General features: G+C 36.4%; 2 protein-coding genes across 2 annotated transcripts in view; one reads left to right on the forward strand and one right to left on the reverse strand.

Moving 5' to 3' along the window:
• LOC140146509 (uncharacterized) overlaps nt 1–17,602 on the forward strand; it is a 32,402-nt gene extending 14,800 nt beyond the window's left edge. Inside the window, 4 exon segments of the mRNA XM_072168382.1 lie at nt 5,595–6,284; nt 6,286–6,516; nt 11,007–11,072; nt 16,196–17,602. Of these exon segments, the coding sequence (XP_072024483.1) occupies nt 5,763–6,284; nt 6,286–6,516; nt 11,007–11,072; nt 16,196–17,179 (1,803 nt within the window). The 5' untranslated portion in view covers nt 5,595–5,762 and the 3' untranslated portion in view covers nt 17,180–17,602.
• LOC140146508 (uncharacterized) overlaps nt 1–17,757 on the reverse strand; it is a 281,043-nt gene extending 263,286 nt beyond the window's left edge. The window contains exon 1 of the mRNA XM_072168381.1: nt 17,596–17,757. The gene's annotated coding sequence lies outside the window, so the exon portion shown is untranslated. The remainder of the gene's footprint in view (nt 1–17,595) is intronic.
• Between the last annotated feature and the right edge of the window lie 4,589 nt (nt 17,758–22,346).

Here is a 22,346-nt window from a genome sequence, read left to right on the forward strand (position 1 = left end):
CAATTATGATGCTGCGTTTTGACGCAATTTTATCGACACTTCCAAAAGGTCCAGTTAGTATCCTATGCAGTGATCTCAAGGACAAACTCCATGAACGTAACCCACAGATGGCAGAGACCTTTGAAGAAATCCAATCCTGGTACTCAAGAAATGTCAAGCCACTAGAAGATGAAAACGACATTGGCAAGTTCGCTCAGTTCTTGATCCAGTATCTTCATCAGGTAGAGAGTGTTCTTCATCTCATCAGCTCGTGTCGTTCAGGTGACTGGGGGCTACTTGTCATCATTAGAGAACCTTATCCAGTATTTCTTCGCTCATGATCTCCTTAACTATGCTCGTCTGATGCCAGTCCATCTTGCTCAAATGAATGCTCTTGAAAAAGATGACCCAGAAACATGGAATGCACTGAAGTCTGGTGAATTTGTAGTGGCAAGATCAGAGATACCCTTCACCCATCTCTTCACAGATCAAGCCCTCGAGCAGGAAATCAAGAAGCTAAAGGGACATGGTGGGATGGTTGGACTCAGTAGAGATGAAGCTGCTCTGGACCGACTAGTCACTACCACACCTCATCTTGCTGGTCTAGTGAATCAATACCTCAACAGCTTCCCGAAAGCTTCAAGATCTTCTGTAAGGACAGAACATTATCAGCTATCAGGAGAGATTGCAGTGAGGTCAAGAGCAAATGCTCTGAAGCTACGTCACTTGATTGAGTTGCACTGTGGAGACAATCCGTTCAAAGAGAAAACGCCATTGAAGAGTCTGGTTTCATCAGCGCTTGTGTCAGATCAGGCACAGATCGATATTCTGCAGTTTGCAGAGAAGGGCCAGAAGCGCTTTGAGGAGTTTGTTTCTGAGCGTTTGATCTCTACATCAAGACTCTCAGTGTGGGACAAAATGAAGAAACTCAAGTTGAAGACCTTTTCGAACTGGATAGAGAAAAAGAAAGTGAATATTGGAGACAAGGTCATCAAGTTGCGTGAGGAACGTGAGTTGCTGGGAAGATTTCTGATAATCCAACAAGCCGGCCAAGTCTAGTTCCTAAACTTGAGAAAACAATCGGCGAGTACGAGATGTCAATGGTGCCCCGCTCGCTGTGTGCTGTTGATGGAACCCTGTACGTCCCCACAGACAAAGCCAGTGTGATGCACGCTGTTGAAAATGCCAAGTCAGAGCCCATTGAAACTGTCCCACAGCCTGACCTGGCGCATGAAGATCCTACAGTTGCCCTACAGCCTGACCTGATAGAGGAAGATCCTTTAGCTGTTCCCCCACCTCCTGACCCGGTGCAGGAAGATCATTCAGATGTCCCACAGCCTGAACTGATGCAGGAAGATCCTTCAGGTGTCCCACAGCCTGACCTGGAGGAGGAAGAATCGTCTGTCAAAGTTCTAATAGTTGACGCCATGGCTGTTCTTCAAGGTATGAAGAAGACACCAACCATGCTAAAGCTGTCGGATTTTCAGAATGCATTCAACAAACGCATTGAAAAGATGATGGATGGCTATGATGAGGGTCGAGTTGTGTTTGATCGATACATGGATCAGTCATTAAAGAATAAGACTCGACAGAAGAGAGCAACTACATCGGTAGAATACGAAATCCATCCAGAAATGAGCCTAACTATGTCCATCAAGGAACTCCTATCTGCATCATCAACCAAGAAGCTGACATGTATGTTAGGCCAGGGACTGCTTCAATATTCTCAAGTAAAAGTTCTTTCCTGTTGGTCGTCGTATATGACACCTTCATCAAGGGACATGCTTTTGAGGAGGTGCACACACATGAAGAGGCTGATACCCTGATTCCACATCAAGTCCTTGCCTCGGCTGCTAATGGCGTCTTGCGAGAAATATGTGTTTGGTCACCCGACACTGATGTCTTGCTGTTGTTAGTTGATTTAGTATCTTGTGGACGCATTGCAGCTCCCACTTCGCTGAAATTGTCAACAGGCAAGGGTACAAAGAAACGAGATATAGATATATTCAAGCGAGTTGAAGTTATTGGACATCACAAATGTCAAGGCCTACTTGGACTACACAATTTTTCTGGTGCTGACTGGGGAGGAAAGTTTGTTGGATTCTCCAAAAAGACTTGGATCAATGCCTACCTGAAGCTTGATGATGATGATCCTGCCATTAATTGCTTCAAGGAACTTGGTACAGGTTCCATTCCTCCTGAGCTTATTCATGGTGAGCTCCCAGCACTGGTGAAGGCATTGGAGCACTTTGTGTGCCGTCTTTACAGTTCAACAGGTCCAACAACCCTGCCATCACTCAGATGGGAACTATTTCGGTCAAAGAACTTGGAGGGTGAAATGCTACCTCCGTCTCGTGCTGCATTGCTGCCTCATATCCTCCGTGCCAACTACGCCACAATGCGAGATAAGTCATACAAGACAAATTGCCCGGAGCTGCCACCGATCGAAGAGAATGGATGGGATTTAGAGAATGGAGGGTACGTTCCAGTTAGATGTCTTGAGATTCCTGCTCCACAAGCAGTACTTGAACTCATCAAATATGGCTGCAAAGCAGGTTGCAAGGACGGTGCAGCTGCTCAAAAATGAGCTGCCTTGCACTCCTCTATGCAAATGCTATGGTGGAGAATGTGCAAACACTATAAGGGAGGACGTTACAGATGATGCCATGGATGGTGAATAGATCAAATCGATCGAACTAACTTGACTGGATGACTGCTGAGAACAACAACACCTGTCAAACAGAACTTTCTCTTACCAACACGCTATAGATAAACTGAGAATACTAAGAAACCAACAACATGACTTTGTTAATTGGACAATGGCATACATAGCTGTAAGGTGTCTCCAAGGGGTCCAATGAAGAGGACGGACCATATAAATGGGAAAAAGAAACTTCAAGTGGCTTAGAAAGTATAGTAAGGGCTGTTATTTTTTTCGGAAGGGGGGGGGGGTCCCCAACGACTATGAAATTGCCCCCACCCCATTTCGGCAACAACATTTTATAACCCCCCCATCACCACCAATACACCTTACCCCCTAAACAGGCTAAAATTATATTGAAATCAGTCTTTTTGAATAAATTAAACACACATCTGTGGTCATCTTGTGACTCCCTACATTTTGGTCATCAAAAATGTATGCCCCCCTATTTTTCTTTCCAAAAATGTATGACCCCCCCCCCCCCCGTATATTTGGTACCCCTCTCCTTCCGGAGAAAATTATAACCCCTAAATATATTCAGTATACTTTATAAGATACAAAAAGTTCATAAAATTATTAATATTTGTTAACGAATGTTAGAAATAGGTTCAAAAATAGGTTCAAAAATAGGTTAAGGGGGCCAAAACTGAGGTGGCCCCCCAGAAAGTGAGGGAGGGGTGTGAAAATTTGAACCCCATCATTTTCTGGCAGTTTGGTCCATATAGAAGTCAAAACACCAAAAAAATCAATTTTAGCACACAAGTCCTACGGGAATACATACCATACTGCACTATAACTGTGTTCCTTTTCAATATATCTGTTTTTATGTGTATTATGAATAAAATTGAAATGATGAAACAAACAAGGAGTGCGATTCAAATCACATGCCATCTAATGAAGATAGCATTTGAGTGCTATCTACTGAAGATAGCATGAGTGTTATCTACAGAAGATATAGTATTTGGGTGCCATCTAGTGAAGATATTGTTTGAGTGTTATCTAGTGAAGATAGCATTTGAGTGCTATCTAGTGAAGATATCATTTGAGTGCTATCTAGTGAAGATAGCATATGATTGCTATATACTAAAGATAGCATTTCAGTGATATCTATAATCTACTCAAGATAGTATTTGAGTGATAGCTACTGAAGATAGCATTACAGCTTTCAAGCAGTGGATTTAAAAAGAGAGGAAAAACTTAGTGGCACCTCCCTATTATAAATCACCATTTTTTCAAACCTGTTTTTCTCACTATATATTACTATGTGATGAACACAATGATTTATATTTTACAGACAATTTAACTGGGATTTAGAATTGGAAAAAAAATTGCAGTTTTAAGATTGAAGATCTATAAGGGATGCACCATTAGACTTTAAGGAGAGGGTTGGACATTTTTATGGGAAAACATTCCCCCGCCAGGCATCAAAAAAGAGGAACATCGCACAAAAATAATATTATTGAATTTCCCATTACGCAACTATTATACACAAGTGTGCCAGAAATTCTGTGTCATTTTTTGGACATAGAGAACAGTCTAGCTTCTCTTTTAATGTTCACTGATGTATGTATAGTGTGACCTTTGCCACATAAAATTTGGAAGGCTATTGATGAACAAGTTCTGTGCGGTATGTGTTTGTATAACAAATAAAATATAACTCCTTTTCTGGTGCATTTGTGTAAAAATGTTATGTCATGTAAACATTTGAACAGGGGAAAAGGAGGAATTCCTCCAATCGAAGGAAAAATCTCATCCCTGTCCACTAAGGGAGTTTTCAGAAATACTTTGGTGGGGACCCAGCAAACACAAAACGTTTTCGACAAAACAAAAATCATTCGCAAAAGGTTATAAAAGGTTGTCAGAAAACGTTTAAATGTCGGGTTATATAAAGGGTACATTGATGGTATAAAACGTTTTCATAACAATAAATAACATTTGTTGGTAATTTACTGCACAGCAAACACAAATGTTTTACAGAAAACATTTAAATGTCGGGTTATATAAAGGGTATAAAAACGTTTTAATAACATTCCAAAAACATTTTTGAAAACTTGGTACAAATAATTCTAAACAGAATGTTATTTTGGGGTTGAAAGAATATTTTGTAAAAATGTTTGCCCAAAATATTTACAATAACGTTTTTAAAATGTTTTCACGACCTTTATATAACCCGACATTTAAATGTTATTAAAATGTTTTGTAAAAAACATTTTAAGAACATTTCTGTGTTTGCTGGGTGCGAATATTTTAACATAATGTTATTTAAGTGTTGACAAAATATTTGGCCAAAAATGTTTGCAAAAATAGTTTACAATGACATTTCGAAAACATTTTAAAAATATTGTTGTAGTGTGTTTTCATACAAAACGTTTTAAAATGATTTCATGACCTTTATATAACCCGACATTTTAATGTTATTAAAACGTTTTTACCTAAACCAAAACCCAAAATATAACTTATTTAAAACGTTTTTAAAACGTTTTTGTGTTTGCTGGGGAGGGAAGGCAACTTGGACTGTAAGATATTTTAATAAAAGCTCTCACCCCCACCCCCATAAAACTTTTTATCAACCAATCAGGGACACCTTCCAAGCGGGGACATCCCAATTGGCAGAACTATGCCAGTGAAATCACCAATGCCTATATACCCTATGGCTTACACAGCTAAGTTTGTGCAAGTTTTTGTGAGACAGCCATTTTGTTCCAGCTTGCGCAAAACACACACACAACATGCATGTCCCTGGTTGACATATGTACAATCCGGGTTAGAGAGTGTGGGGTGTGGGGGTGCAGTGTGTGTAAACTTTACAAAATCAAAGATCAAAATGTATCACATATGTGACTGAAGTGCACCATAATTAGTAACATTGTAAAAGCCAACAAATTCAAACTTGGGTTTTCTTTTTCATTTGTAGCTTTGCCTGGACCCTGATGTGCTTCTACTAGTATCTGATGCAGCTCAGTTATATATATTTTCATGAGGCTACGATTCAAGGATCAAGAGCATCTAATAATCCATGAACCTACCAAACTTGATTTTAACTTCAAACTTTAAAAATTTTGCCAATATTTGAGGCAGTATCATGGAATATGCATCAATTCCAAAAGAGAAACTGACATTTGTGAAACGGATTGCACAAGGAGGCTTTGGTACTGTATACAAAGCATTATTGGATAACCAAGAGGTCGCGGCTAAACGAGTCGACAGAGAGGAAGGACAACGTGAGCTGAAATTTCTCTCCGAACTCGACCATCCAAATATTGTGCAGCTAATCGGGATGGTGGACAATGGAGTGGATGTTGATATCATTCTGGAGTTTTGTGATGGTGGATCACTTCGATCATATCTCAATGCACATCGTGGTGAGCACTTGGGTCTGCGGTTTTATGACTGGGCAAAGCAAGCAGGAAAACCGATTGCGTACCTCAAGACGATGCATATCGTGCACAAAGACATTAAATCGCCGAACTACTTGATTACAAATGGCAACATCGTGAAGTTGTGTGATTTTGGATTAGCCAAAGATATAGATGCTACAATAACCAGAGCAACGGAAATGGCATCCTATCCTTGGATGGCTCCGAACTTTTACGAGACAACATCCTTTCCCCACATATGATATCCATGCATACGGTGTGGTTGTTTGGGAACTTTGGACAACAGATATTCCATTTGAAGGTTATCAAGTACCTGCAAATCTGATTTGGAGGATATGCCATGACAATGAACGCCCCCCAATTCCCACAAACTGCCCCAAGCCCATTGCCGATTTGATGAAGAAATGCTGGGAAACTGATTGGAAAAAAAGGCCGAGTATGGAGGAAGTGATGTTGATGGTAAGTTGATTTTAGTTTTGATATCCGATACCTGAATAAATAAATGGCCCAAGTACACATTTTGGACAAATTGAGTTGCATTTCACATAAGGCTATCACGTGTGAGAATCGACAGACCCAAATTCAATCTGGAAGTGCTTCTATTCAGTGTGGGAAAGTCCAAAATCATGAGGTCAAAAGCTCTTTTGAGTTTACTGACCTCTCCTCCATATGTCATTATTTTGTGATGCTTTGTGTGGTATACATATTGTAATTTTAAAAAATGTGTCAAGTACAAGATATTGCTTTTTTCTTTTCTTTTTTTGAAATATCCAATTATTCAAATTGATCATTTGTATCATCTTGTATCATTATTCGTAGCTTTTAAGGTTAGCCGAAGAGTTTTTCATGCGCTTGATTTCAGAGGGGCATAAGTTCATAACAGAAACAGCCATGCAGAAAATGAACAAGCGTACTGGGAGGCCTACTTACAATAGAATATCGATCCACGGTCAAGACATGAAACTTGGCTTAGCTCGTGCCCGGAGCTCGTGAGTCGGGGGGGTCATGAGGGGCAGCATGCCGAGTCGGATGCCGGGGGGGGGCACAAGCCATTTTCGGCAATTTTCATAAGGATTTTATCAATTTTAAAATTGATTGGGGACACTTCGTCAAGCTACGCCCTGGAAAATGTGTTGATTTCGAATTTATAGCCTTGATATCTTTGATGAAATAAATCAATGCTGCTATTCCCCTGATTACAATGTATATGGTATTAATAGGGTACAACAATAACATCAACAACAATATCAAAAAGCAATTATTTGCAAATCGAATTTGGGTAGAATATTCAACAAGAAAGACTTAGCAGGCCTACAAATTTCTGAATTATATAAAGTGAAAAACAATCAATCACGATTCACTGCAGTCAGCGAATCAATCAAATAAAACTAAAAAGAAAAGAGCAAGAAAGAATAACGAAATAGTGAAAAAGAGAAAGAGAGAAAAAGAGAGAGAAAGAAAAAGAACGCAAAAAAAGAAAGGAAGAAAGAAAGAAAGAAAGAAAGAAAGAAAGAAAGAAAGAAAGAAAGAAAGAAGAAATGAAAAAAAAATGAAAAAAGAAAAGGAGAAAGAAAAGAGGAAAGAAAGGAAGTAAAAATGAGAAAAAGAAAAAAAAAAAGAAAATTCAGCCACACAGGGACTCGAACCCACAAAAATGGTTCATAACAGATTCCCAGTCCAAAGCTCTATCCACTCGGCCATACATCAGCTTACGCAATAGCTTGTTCTCGAAGCGGATATATAACTATAATTTGATGCAATTACTTGATTACAATTGCGTCCGCACAATGGCTCTTAGAATAAACAAGCATGTCGGCGCTGCAATTTTGAACGAACTGATGGAGGAAAAACCTTGTTTTTTGCAATACTAGCTTCAATTTGGAGTGAAAATCAAATGGGATAGCAATTGCCAGAATGTTGAGAAATAATGTAGGTATTCAGATGTCTAAATTAACGTCCCGTAATCAAGATATCGATAATTTCACAAAACAGTTTTTTCTCAGGCAAGATTCTCGAAAATGTTCCCCAAAAACGGGTTTTTTAAATTTAATCGGTACTGTATTTGGTTCTTCCCCATGGCAACATTATTTCTTTAATCGATTTGTAGTACAAAACAAAAAAGAAGAAAACAATCACTCAGCGTGGTTTTATACGGGGCGCACATTTGAAAAAAACGTCATGGAACGCGCTTTTTGATCTTGTGAACATGGTGCGCGAAAACGGCTTTAAACGAAGGATTTTCAAATTTATTCTAAAAATTTGTATAAACACACAAGAAAAATGTTAAGCTACATCCAATGCACCAACATTTCACTCGCTGCGATATTTGATTTACTGAGAAAACTGTTTTAGAGAACAACTTTATACATTTTTTATAAGTTTCTTTGTATAACCTTAAAAATGTAAAGTTATTGCCTAAATTTCTCTAGATTATGTATCATCCATATTGCTTGTTTATTGATTACTTTGATTCTTGATGCTAATATTATTATATTATATTTATGTACTGTAAAAGGGGATATTTTCGCGAGCAGTTATTTTCACGATTTAGAGTAAGAGAGACATTTTTGTGAACATTATTTTCACGATTCCTGCTCTATACTTGTTATACATTGCTGCATATATTCGTGAGGTGTTATTTTCCGCGAAAATATCCCCTTTTACAGAATGCTATTGATATGTCTGTTCTATGATATAAACACAGCCAAATTAAAAAGTCTCCACTAGTTCCATCCCAATCTAATCAGAGCCTGATGAGTTTATGGCAAAATAATTCATATAATACTTTTCTATACACTTTTCTCCGAAGTTTGATACCAAATTTGATATCAAAAGTTTAATCATCGTAAGCATAGAAACCTTTGTTTGGAAATTCGTGCAATTTTAAAAATGACATAGGGAATTGTATCACGTAGCGGAGAGAGAGTGAGTGCCATGAATTACGTCGCCTGAATAGGCCGGCAGGTTAAAGGTTTGCCCATGCATGTCAAAATGCAAATCAAATACCCCGCTCTTTCAATTGTGTGCAGGCAAGTGTACAATGATTCCTGTACGGGCATGCTTCAGGCCACATAATAAGCTGATACCATGCATTGATTTTTTGGTCAATTCGTAATTTGTCATTTTTAAAATTGCACTAATTTCCAAACAACGGCTCCAATGCTCACGATTATTAAACTTTTGATATCAAATTTGTTATCAAACTTCGAAGGAAAGTGTATAGAAAATTATTATATAACTTATTTTGCCATAAACTCATCAGACTCTGATTAAATGGGGATGGAACTACTGGAGACTTTTTAATTTGGCTGTGTTTATGATAATAAAACATGAATAAATGAATATGTATGCAGGGCCTCAGAATTGACGAGAATCAGGCTGAATCGATTCTCGTAATAATTCTCGTTGCGAGAATCAATTTCTTTCATTGAATCATACATTAAATGAAGCGACTCGGATGGTTTTTGATTCTCGTAAACTGGCACGAAATCTAGGTCCTGGTATGTATTGTGGGAAGTCAGGCATATGAATTATGCAAGAATGACCCAAGTCCATCTGTATGTATATGTAGGGGTCAGCAGGTTTATGTTGAGGTGGTGGGTTGAAGTGGTGGTACATGAGGGGTGCAGGGGGGTGGGGGTGTGTGTGTGTGTGTGTGAAGTAAAGAAATGAGATAACACTTTGTAACAGGTGTCCCACAAAAGCTTACATATAGGTTTTTGATGTTAATGTTAACAAATATAAATGTTCTTTTCATGACACAATCGATGTACCCTCTACTAGAACCCTGTGAATGTCAAGTTCAAGCTGAGCAAGCTGTTTATGTGACATATAAATACAACATGAGGTTCATTTATGCATTTGGTGGGGCATTTGAGTAGGCCCAAACATAGCATGGCAGATGCAGTAGTTTATTCTGATGAACAGAGAATAAGACTTCAGTTTTATGTCAATATTCCTAACACAGCAGCGATTTCAACCCGAACAAAGCCTAAATGCAAAAGATTGTTATTAATTTCATTGTTGATGATGACAGGAGAACCTCTCTATTAATGACCATCTTAGATGTGCTTTTTGTTTTGAAAATTTGAAAAACAAACATTTAAAAGGAAATATTTTGATTTGAAAGCAAATTAGCTCATTATTATAATAATGAATATATTATACAGATGCGCCACAGGGTTAACACAAAAAATTCTGAACTTTTGCGAAGCGTAAAGAGTGGAGCAATGGAGCCCCCATAACGGCCAGGGGTCCAGGGGTGGACTTAAACCTGGAATTATGGAAAATTTCGGGCCTCATACATGTAACTGCTAAATTATTGGTCTAAAGTATATAAAAGTATACATATTTAGAATGGCAAAGACTTGATCAATTCATCTGTGAGGTCAAATTTGGACCAAATGCTCTTTTTGGAGAAAATTTAAAAAAACTTTTTTTTTTGAACAAATTTCAATGCAAGAAAAAAATTCTTGGGCCAAAATTTTTTTTTTATTAATTTTTAAAAACTAGATAAAAATATCTAGGAACAGGTTTTTTATTTGTTTGGATTTTGACCAATTTCACCAAAAATATTTGAAATTTGGACGAAGATCAGGATATTTTATGTTTTTTGAAAATTCAGCATTTTGTGACCATTTCTGGTGCAAATTTCTCAATTCTAAGGGAATGTATTAATGCATTGTTATTTTTGCGGTAGTAGCGTGAAATGCAAAGAATTTAGTTTGTGTTAACATGATTTTGTGTTATCAGGTTTTTATAATGTATAAAATATATGCTTGGGACATTATCAATGAAAAGCATTTTGTGTTATCTGGATTTTTTTGTAAACAGATTTTGTTTGTCTTAACATATTTCCACTGTATATTGATTGTTTATATTCACAATAAAACAATGTGAGAGTGACACCCATTTCCCTGTTCCTCTTATTTTATTTTCGTCCCTTATAGCTGACATCTGCTGAACAGCTTGAGAATAAGTTTGGTCATCAAGATAAGAAGCCGAGAGTTGCTAGTGTACGTATGTATAGTAATGAGGGGTTATACAAATCTCATCTGGAGCTAGGACCTCAAGCAAATGACACTATATGCTTGGGATCAGTGTTTGAAATAAGTCATTTGTCCTCTGGTCCAAAAATCACATTGAACAACCATTACATGATGAGTCGTGTATGTCTAATGGACAACCATTGCAAATATTTCACCTCCTAAATCACAATTTAAAATAAATAAATAAATAAAAATAAATAAATAAATAAAAAAAAATATATATAAAAAAATAAATAAATAAATAAATAAATAAATAAATTTAAAAAAAAATAAATAAATAAATAAATAAATAAATAAATAAATAAATAAATAAATAAATAAATAAATAGTATATGGCATTGTTTGTTTGGGGTGTTATTTTGCTACATTAGTGGGACTAATGTTTTTTGCATACTTACACCTCAAATAATAAAATTAGAATTGGTTCCATTTTTCTACAGGGTGTCTCAATAAAAATAGGCCCTGTGGATCGGAGGATATAACTGAAAATATCAGCATTAAAATTAAAACTTTCTTGCAGATTAAAAATCCATGAAGTGTCTTCTATAGATTGGTGCATAAATCATCAAAATCCGTTCACTCGTCACTGAGATAATTGGGAAACTACAAATAGACAAATTTTTGGACCTTTCCAATGGGACAATCCACATTAACAATAATGTGCTGCATTGTAGTTTATAAATTAATGAAGTTAAGGGTTGACTAAGTATTGTTTGTCGAAGCAGCCAAAAAGATCGATTTTCATTATTTAAATCAATATATTATTGAAAAATACCACCTTGATGTTTTGCAAAACTTCATACTTTGAAAACTTGCTTGATTTATTTTTGTTAATGTACATTTTACACAAGTGATGTTGTCTCATCCCTCTTTACAACATAACTCGAGAACCACAGGACCTACAAAAGTATATCTGCAATATCAATGCAATTTTTGCCAAAGCTTACTACCATTCGCAATATGATGTGAACTACCAAATCGCAATTGTTTGAAATAGTGTCAAACCTTAACTCCTCCCAGTGTTGCTAGGTAGGCGATAACTTGCCTTATCAGCAGCTATGCCTCTTTTCTGTTATTGATGTTGTTTACCAATTTTTGTTTATTTCACCATCAATACTATCACCTGGACATTTCATTTTGAGGGAACCAATTTCTTTTGAATCAAATATTTCAGCCACTTCAATATAAAGTCCAGCCCTATGACAAATGTATGAACAGCGACATTTTCACGTATTTTTGTGGGACCTGACAGCACATCATCAGACATATCGAATTGCATTTCGAAAACGAGGAATGTCCTTCTTATATCATTTTTTTTAATTCGCGATATAATGCCATTTTATGGCAAATGATTAAAATTACAAAAGTAAATTGTAAATTTAATGATATGTACGTACTTAAAGTGTATGTAACTGGGACAAAAAGTCGTCTATCATATGAAAATTTTGACCTTTCATATTGAAGATAAAGATTTTCCCCAAAACACAAAACACAAAAAAAACATTGGGTCTTTTTGGGAAACAAATCGATATCTTGAATAATTATGTAAGGTTAAAAGTTTCAATTGATGGTCGGTTTTTCATCCCAACTAAGTACATATCATTAAATTTTATGAAGTTTACTTTGAGTTTGGTTAAATACCGTAAAACCTCGTCTACAAGCATATAGAGTGTTTTTGATGAAGGCTATATTAAAACGAAGCAGCCATAAATATCCCAATGCAATAGATTGATCTAACAATAGTACTTGTTTGTATATGCTTGTATCTGTAATTTATTTGCTAAAAGTACACAATGTTCTAATTTTGTCGATGGATGGCGCCTGGATTAATTTAGCTTTCATCAAAAGCACTCAATATGCTTATAGACGAGGTTTTACGGTATTAAAAATACAAAAAATATCAAATTTTAATCATTTGGCAAAAAATGTGTGTTATATCGCGAATTTCAAAAAAATAAAGAAATATATTGATATCAGAAGGACAATCCTTGTATTCAGAATGCAATTCGATATGTCTGATGTACTCTTAGGTCCCACAAAAAATACTGTGCAAACTTTGCTATCCGAGCCCTTAACCCAAAGAGGAACGTGTAAAAAACATTCTTTGTGAGATTGATTGATTGATTTTGAACTCCTACTCAGCAACACTTGGCGTTTCCTTTTATTTCTTTTATAACAAACTACACATTATTGTTAATGTGTATTACCCCATTGGAAGGGTCCCAAAATATGTCTATTTGTACAAATTTAATTATCTCAGTGACCCGTGACTGATTTGGATCATTTTTGCACCATTGTTAAGCTGACACTTTATGGTTTTTGAATCTTTAAGAGATTTTTTATTTTACTGCCGATATTTTAAGTTATGCTCCACATTTCATAGGGCCTATTTTTATTGAGACACCCTGTATATGCCCCCTATATGCTTCCCACTTGGGGATCCAAAACTCCAAAATTGTCCTATCATGTTGTGATGTATCTCAAATTGTTCCCCTCATTGCTAAGAATTTTAAGAAAGTCATATTGCTCTATGCATGGTACTTGAATAAATTAGCATTTTGTCTTGCTACATTTAGTGGAACTAATGTTTTTTTGCATCCTCACACCTCAAATAATAAAACTATATAATTGGTTCCCTTTTCTATGCTCCCTATTATGCTTCCCACTTGGTGTCGAAGGTCATAATGGGGCCAACATTTAAAATTTGTTCTATCATGTTGTAATTACCTGAAATTGTTTCTTTCATTGCTAGGAATAAATAAGTCAAATGTCATATTTCACTAGGGTGCTTAGTTCAGGAGTTATACAGTGTGGGCCAAAAACAACTTTACCCAATTTAAAAGGTTCATATCTCAAAATTGAAAAGTCTGCTTCAAATTGTTTTCACATATTCGTAAAAAACATCTTCTTAAGAGTATTTGGTGACAAAAACTATTCAAAAATGTATTAAAATAAAAACGTGACGCTAGTTTGAAATCAAAGGGTCAAAATTAACTTTGTCCACGCGAAGGCCTACAGGACGTCAAGCGTCGCATCGCTGCAATAGCGAGTTCGATAGAGAATGAGAAAAACTCAGTATACGCACAAATTTGTTCAGCAATTTTATATAACACAATCAAATAAATCAAACATAAACTATTTAAATGTCAAGCTACGATATTTCGCCATGATATGCAGCTTTCATGCTGCAAAGATATAAAAACAATGCTCTTCAAATATGCGCAAATCAATTGTAACCTCAGACCTCATTTTTTTGTCATTACGAAATTTGAAAGAAAGTTAGAAGTTATTGCACTTATTGCGTTCTAGGTATGCCTATTTTCGACAAATTGTTGCGTCGACAACTGACTCTGGGGTTAGCTGCAAGTTCCCTTTGAACCGCTGCAATATTTGCAGCTGAACGGTCAGTTCTTGGACGTCCGCTCCGTGCTTTGCATATTCATCACACTTCCGAGGTGGTGAAAGTTTTCGTAGTAGAGTTGTGGTAGGTTTCGGCGGGACTCTTGCGTTCGGGAAACGAATCCGAAATTGACGCTGCACTTCCACAAAGCTGTCTGTTCTTAAGTATATCTCTGCCATAAAAGTCCTCTGTTGTGTTGTAAATTGCCTTATCTTGACACCTTGCAAACCTATTTAGAAATAAGCCACGCAATCACAAAATGCACGAAGGCCTATCTTAAATTCAAGAATTACGCCAGATGAAACCTTTGTAATTGTGTAATTTTTATGCTAATTATTGGTCAATGACAGGAGTGAAATTCGAGTACATGACAAGTAAATGGGGGTTTAAATCGATTGTGTTTCTTTCATGCATGTAAAACAATCATCACTTTTCAATGACAAGCCAAGCATGTTTACCAAGTACATGTATGCCTAACGCATATGTATGCCTTACTCTTAGCAATCGGACACATCCCATTGAATTACGTGTGGACAAAGTCATTTTTGACCCTCGGACGTAAAACTAGCACCATTTTGTTAATTTAGCTTCTTTTGCTTTCATTTCTTCATCACATACTTTTAGAAAGATATACATTTAGAATATGTAACAATATATTGAATAGCTCTTCTACAATTCGAGCAACCACCCTCTGAAATTGGGTAAAGTTGTTTTTGGCCCACACTGTAGAGTGCAGTAGGTCAAATTTGTGTCTTGGAAAATTGTATAGTTGAATTTGACTGTGTTCAGGGGAGACTATATTGCAGCATGTTATATCTTGCATTATATATTTTTTGCAAACTTTTGAGCTTTTTGCTTTATTTTGCTTGTATTTGGACTTACAAGGCTATTTTCTTTCCTGAATTACCATTTTCTTGTAATATCACTATTATATTGTTTGTATTTTGGTAATTCAAATAAATATTATTATTAAATGCCATGTATCTCATGCACAGAAGTCAAATGTTCACAATGCACTAATTTAATCATAAGTATACTTGTCTCTAAATACTCCTCACTCTAAAACTCACCAAATAAATTGCAATTTTGTTGACTTTTTTTCCCTCACTTCACTGCTGTTTTTTATTCAAAATAATCTACTGTTTGCTAAAAACAGATGATTTTACATGCATACAGCAATTTCCGTCAAACTCAATTCAACTGCTTGCCCAAACACTGCAGATTTTACATGCATACGATTAAAAAATAAATTCCCAAAACAAAAAATCAGTCGGGATCATAGAACAGGGTGGGTTTTTTTTTGTTGCCTTAGAGTTTCAATTTCGGTTAGGATTTGCTTCAGAATTAGGTTCAGGATTAGGGTTAGGATTAAGAGAGTATAGGATTAGGGCTATGCATGGTTGGGAGTGGTGACAGACAAGGGTGGCAGTCAACTTTCTTTGATTATGAGAAGGGGAAAATCAAGGATTTTGATAGTATTGTTAATTTTGTTGTTAGCTTATCCCTAAACACACAACTTTGCTCCCTGTATGTTTCAGCTGTTAAAAAGTAAACAGGTTCAAGGCTCTGTTCCCTCAATCCCCACACCCAACTAATATCGCTACCCTATCAATTTGACCCTTCTGTCACTGCCCCTGGTGATCACTTTTCTCAAGTTGATCCAAAATTATAATTGTGATTTATATTACAGATACCTACGTATACAAAAGCACCAGCAGTGGTATCAGCAGCAACATCAGCAGCAACAGACAAAACAGCAGCAACAGATGAAACAGCAGCAGCAGCAGGGGTATCAACTGGAACATCAGCACAAGCAGAGGTAGCAGCACCAGCATCTCAAAAATCCAAACAGACATGCACCATCACTGGACCATGGAAGCTAGAGAAGAAGTTTGGTCATCAGGATGGTCCTGGTCAGCTGTCTGGTGCACGGGGCATTGTAGTCAATCCTAGTAACAGGGATGTTGCTGTTGCTTGCCATGATTCTTCACAGGTAAAAGTCTATACCAGCATTGGAGAGTACAAGTTGAGTATGGATACATCTTGGGGACTGGAAGGTGGGGAAACATCATTTCCATTCCAAATCACTGTTAATTCACAGGGTACTGCCTATTTTGTTGTTGATAGAAATAAACATGTAAAATGCTTTGATTCACATGGCCAATTCCAATATCATTGGGTGGCAAGTCGTCCACAGACAAAACCAGATTCAATATGTCTACAAGGCCTGGCAATGGATCACAAAGGTCATTTACTAGTAGGAGACTGTAGTAGTAAGCACATTAATAAGCATAGGCAAGATGGTTCCTATCTAAGCAGCATCGAGGTAGATATTAAACCCAAGTGGATTGCTGAGACAACACAAGGTACAATAGTTCTAGCTGAGAGGTATAAGCCTCCACAGGTAGTAAGTAATACTGGACGACAGGTTGCACTCAAGCATCCTGTACAGGATTCTCTATGGGATCCTACAGGCGTATGCTGTTTTAATGATACCATCCTTATTGCTAACCGCAAACCAAATGCAATCAGTATCTTGTGCTATTCCGAGTCTGGCAAATATCTGTATGATCTGGCTGGTATTCCCACAGATCCCATGAAAGATATTGCAATGACACATGACAAAAAGTTACTTGTGAGTGTCCAAGGTTATGTACAGATGTATTCTCTATAGGTACTAAACGGAAAAGCATGTGGGAGATATTGTCAAAAGCAGCCCAGGGTATAGCCCCTTTTTCAAACTCCTTCGTCAGGAACAATTATTAAACAATGATACCAGTTATAAATGTAATTTAGCATCTCAGTGTCAAAGGAAGTAATTTTATCTGTCCAAAATGATGAATGCATGCAGGGGTAGCACTAGGTTTTCAAACATGGAGTCAAAAATTTCAATTTTTTTTTATAACTATGGATCCATAACAATAAGATATAAGGGGTTCAAATGACCGTTTAGCAACACCTAAATGGTAAATTTGTGTGTCGAAAGCTAAAACAATGCGCATATGACCCCATGACGCAGTTTAGCGCTACCCCTGGGTGGATGGATAGTAGTGAAGACACTGTGGCATCATATAAATAGAACATACTTACATAAGTTTCCTGCACTCCTGGCTTTCACTGTGTGGTACTCTATTCCATCCAAAGATCACCTCCCTGCATATTCCACAAGATTCCTGACTATATATGGGTATCCAAAGCTCTTCATGTTCCAAACATATCTGAAAGTCAGAATAGTCAGAATTGATTGTTTGAGAAAATAGCATTTTACTGTTGGATCCAAAGGAGATTAGACCAAAAGAAAACAGACTCATAATTGCACTGTGTGTAAATCAACCATTGGTTTGTTACACGTGCAGACCAAAATTATGTTTATCGGTAATAACCAGAAATCAAATGATAATATGTTACAAAGGTTGCGCATGTAGCATCTAGTGTATGTTATTGGTACAGTGCATTACATGCAGACAACAAACAGGCCACACTCTAAATCGGAAGGTTCAGTATTTTGGCCTCTGTGAGTGACACACAAAAATGGCAGAGCCTGTTCTCCTTGGGTCTGATCTCTTTGGTTGGGGTCTATAGATGTGAGAGATAATGGCATCTTGTTTACACTACACTGTATAGTATACAATGTAACACATACTTACCTCTTTCAAAACCTGTATTCAAATGATATAATAATGTACTGAAAAATGTTCAACTGTATAATAATGAATATATAAATTTGCATATTGTACAAAACCATGGAAGACAATCAGGTTTGTGGTTTTAGAAAAGGACATCTGTGAATATCAAACTGCAATATTTCACTTCAACACAGAAAATCTCAAAAATGTGCAAAAAGTACTTTAAAACATTGTGTTTTTAGAGTAATATCACGAACATGGTCGATGAAAAAGGATGTTGACCCCAGACACGGGAAATACCCATTTTTACTGCGGTCGTTGGTGGCGCGCTGTATTTGGAATCGCGAGAATTATGTAACCTTATTTAAAATTTTGTATATTACATTAATGTTATAGACTTGTTCTGTAACAACTAAATGGGTGCCACACTCCACACGCTTTGCGTTTCTGTAGCATCTACATCTCTCACACCACATTAATGTATTATTTTGTAATATTAATATTAGTATCTCATTTGTGTATTAATTACTTTGCATTGCATTTTGTATATTGATACTAATTTATTATAAACGTTGTCTCTGTATTATATTATTCATTTGTACCAATGTATGTCGAGATGAAATAAACTGAACTGAACCTTTAGTGAAAAAAAGCTGAAAATGTTCCAAAAAACCTGAAAAACAGCGTGAATTTGGTCAATATAAAAAGCTGAAATCTGCTAAAAAGAGGAAACGTTTCAGGTTTGAAAAATACAGGTATAAGCTGACCCCCTAGCTGATATCCTCTACTCAAAAACAGTTGGTGGACTTTCCCATGGATGCAAGCTCATTGTGAGGAAAGAGAGTAATCTATATAACTGTCATTTTTAAATGTCATCTAAAAATCTTTCAATTAGTATTTTTTAGAAATGTACCTGTTACCAGCAGATCTCTTTAATGTGTATTTACCATGTGCACACAGCATGTAGGGGTGCGTGCATGTGAAATTTTCTCTGTACATGTACTTTTCAGGCTTCTTTTAGGAATCAAGTTGATCAGTGTATGTAGATTTTTATTTTCTGAGTCAATCCCTGGTAACCATGCAGTTACATGATGTTTGTGTAAAAATATCAAAGTACTTTCAATTCAAATAAATTCAAATTTAACTTACAAGTTCCAAAAGGCATCATCCAAATCTTCTTGTTGACATTACTGATGTTCTCTTGCTTGCTCCAAGCTTTGTGCGACATCTACATGTATATACAGACATGACCATATCCTAGCTACATGCACCCCTCCACCTAAGTATATGCTGGGAAGGTAAAAGGCTTTAGTGATATCAAAGGGTGTAAAAATAACTAAACTGAGCTCAAAAAGAAACTTATAATTTTTTACAACTTGTGAATCACAAGGTCATATCTTAAAATAGTGTCAATCAAAATGAACCAAAATTACACACAGGATTACTTTAATACTCTACTCAAAACACATGTCAGTAACCAAGCAGTTGTCCAACTGACACAACAGCAAAATGCACTGTCATGGGACAGCTTCCTGTAAGTTCATCCACTTTCACAGCCCAACATTTAGCACCCAGCACAGAAAATCTGTGAGAATGCACACAAGATCCTTGCACAGATGATAAAACGGTGCTGCTTTCTGCTTTTCATACACTTTTTTCATGAAACAGGGCTGGGCTGTAAATGTGGTCCAAGAAGCTGTTCCATGTCAGTGCATTTTGCTGTTGTGTCAGTTGGATAACTGCTTGGTTACTGACATGTGTTAAGAGTAGAGTATTGAAGTAAACCTGTGTGTAATTTTGGTTCAATTTGATGGACAGGATTTCAAGATATGCCCTTGTGAAAAATTATAAGTTTCTTTTTGAGCTCAGTTTACAAAGCAAGCATGCATGGTGCAGCCAAAATTGTAAGTGCTCACAGTAATAACAGAAATCTGGTAACCATATACCATACTGTATACATGTATACAGGCTGTATCAAACTTAATGTTACCCATTACTTGTGATATTTATTGAATAAGCCTGCTTCTTCAGAAATGAATGCAAGCATGGAATCGTGTCTATTTTTTGACTTTTCGTAAAATTTCTACAAATTAGGTGTATCTTATGTTTTATTTTGATGAGACTGTCTTGTACATAATTATTCTTCTCTGGAAACTGTGATGGGTAATAATCAATTTGATTAATCCTGTATTGGCACTATCTACCGGGTGTCCCAAAAAAAGGTTACATGTAGATTTTTGAAAATAATCTTAAGTTAATGTTAACAATTATAAATATCCTTTTCATGACATAATCTTATGTACCCTCTACTAGTACCCCTGTGAATGTCAAGTTCACAACCTATGTACTCAATCCGCATTCCACGCATTCCTGAACAAGCTCTTTACGTGACATAATGCAACACAAGGTTCATTATACCACCGTCACAGCCACCATGCATTTGGCGGGGAACTTGAGTAGGCCCAGCCATAGCATGGCAGATGCAGTATTTTATTCTGATAAACAAAGAATAAAACTTGGTCAGTTTTATTTCAAGAGTTCAGTTAGAAATGTAAAAACAAACAGCAGAGATTTCAAGTCAACAAAATCCAAACATGGTCTAAATGCAAATGATTGTTATTCATTTCACTATCTGATGACATGAGATACAGCGTGTTCTTCTCTAATGACCACCTTCCTTTATTTGTAACCACCAAGAGTCAAGAAGTTCTAAAACTGATTTATTTTCAGTGTACACTATTTTATTTTTCAATATGTTTCTTTTGTTCAATAAGTTTAACAATGAAAAATAAAAGAAGCATAAAAGGTAATATAAAAGAAAAAATCTGAAAACAAAGGTGAGCGTGTCTTCAACCTTCTTTGTGCGATAATTTGATGGTTAGCCACTCGTGACACCCCTGTCATCTTGCGCTCATAAGTTAAGTTGCTTTGAAGATACGGAATTGAAACTTAGCATACATTTACAAGAAGGATCAATAAATAATATCCGAAAAAATGACATTGTTTTGTTGTACCATCACAAAATGCGGCTCATTTTCTACATGTAACCTTTTTATGGGACACCTTGTACTATGGGTGAAACTATGGGAGAAATTTGGAAGTATTTGTTCCCTTTGTGCTCAAGGAAACCCTGCAGGTTTACAATCACACAAGAATGTGTTTGAAGCAATTAAAACATAAATAATGGGGGATGTAGTTGATAAGCTGTACCCATTATATAGATGTGTTTACTGCTGAAGACACATTTTTTTTTTTATCCTCCACGAAACAGATCTGTAAAGCCATGTAGTACAAGTGCAATACCTTCATTTCAATTCTATTACCACATAAATGGTATGATTTAAAGAAACAGTGTACTTTTTTGCCCAAATATATTTCAAAAAGGTATGTATACATGTATATCAGGTAGAGCACAGATATTGTAGATATATACACATATGTGTACATCCATAACAAAACGATGCACTTGTCGGCTGCTACATGTGTCTCATTTCACATAATAGCTAGGAATAAATACCAGACTCATATCAAGTGTAGGTCACTTAAATCATCCCAAGTCAAATTGTATAAGAAATATTATCTGTATTCCTAAACCATGTGACTTGGGATAATTTGCAGTGACCTCCACTTCGAAGATGAGTCTGGTATTTATTCCTAGTTATTATGTGAAATGAGACACATGTAGCAGCCGACAAGTGCATCCTTTTGATATGGATGTACACATATAGCTACATTTTGAAGTGAAAGTGTACACCATAGAAATGTGTAGAATGCATCATGCTTTATTCCGTTTCAGACAGAATCAGGGTATATTATAGCAATTAATGGACACTCACATGATGCATTTGGACAAATCACAGAGCGCATTGTTTCTTACGTGACACATTTGGACAAATCACAGTGCATGACTTTGAATAATGGGCAGTGGAGGTGAATAGTCAAATGTTGGCAGCAATTGGGAAGGAAGCATTTGCTCTGAAGCATATTTTACAAATTTACTACAAGGGCTTACCACCATGCACCAAGCCCACATTTAGCATTGTTGTCATTTTGATGAACATTTTGACAGGGTTCCTGCACCTTCAGGACAAAAAAATTCCATGACTTTTGTCATCCAAACCAAATTCCATGACTTTTCCAGGCCTGGGTATTGATAAATGAAATTCCATGACTGTGGGAACCCTGCTTTGAACATAAATGCCACACACCCGTATC

Source organism: Amphiura filiformis, chromosome 2, assembly GCF_039555335.1.
Source record: "Amphiura filiformis chromosome 2, Afil_fr2py, whole genome shotgun sequence".
Lineage (NCBI taxonomy): Eukaryota > Metazoa > Echinodermata > Ophiuroidea > Amphilepidida > Amphiuridae > Amphiura > Amphiura filiformis.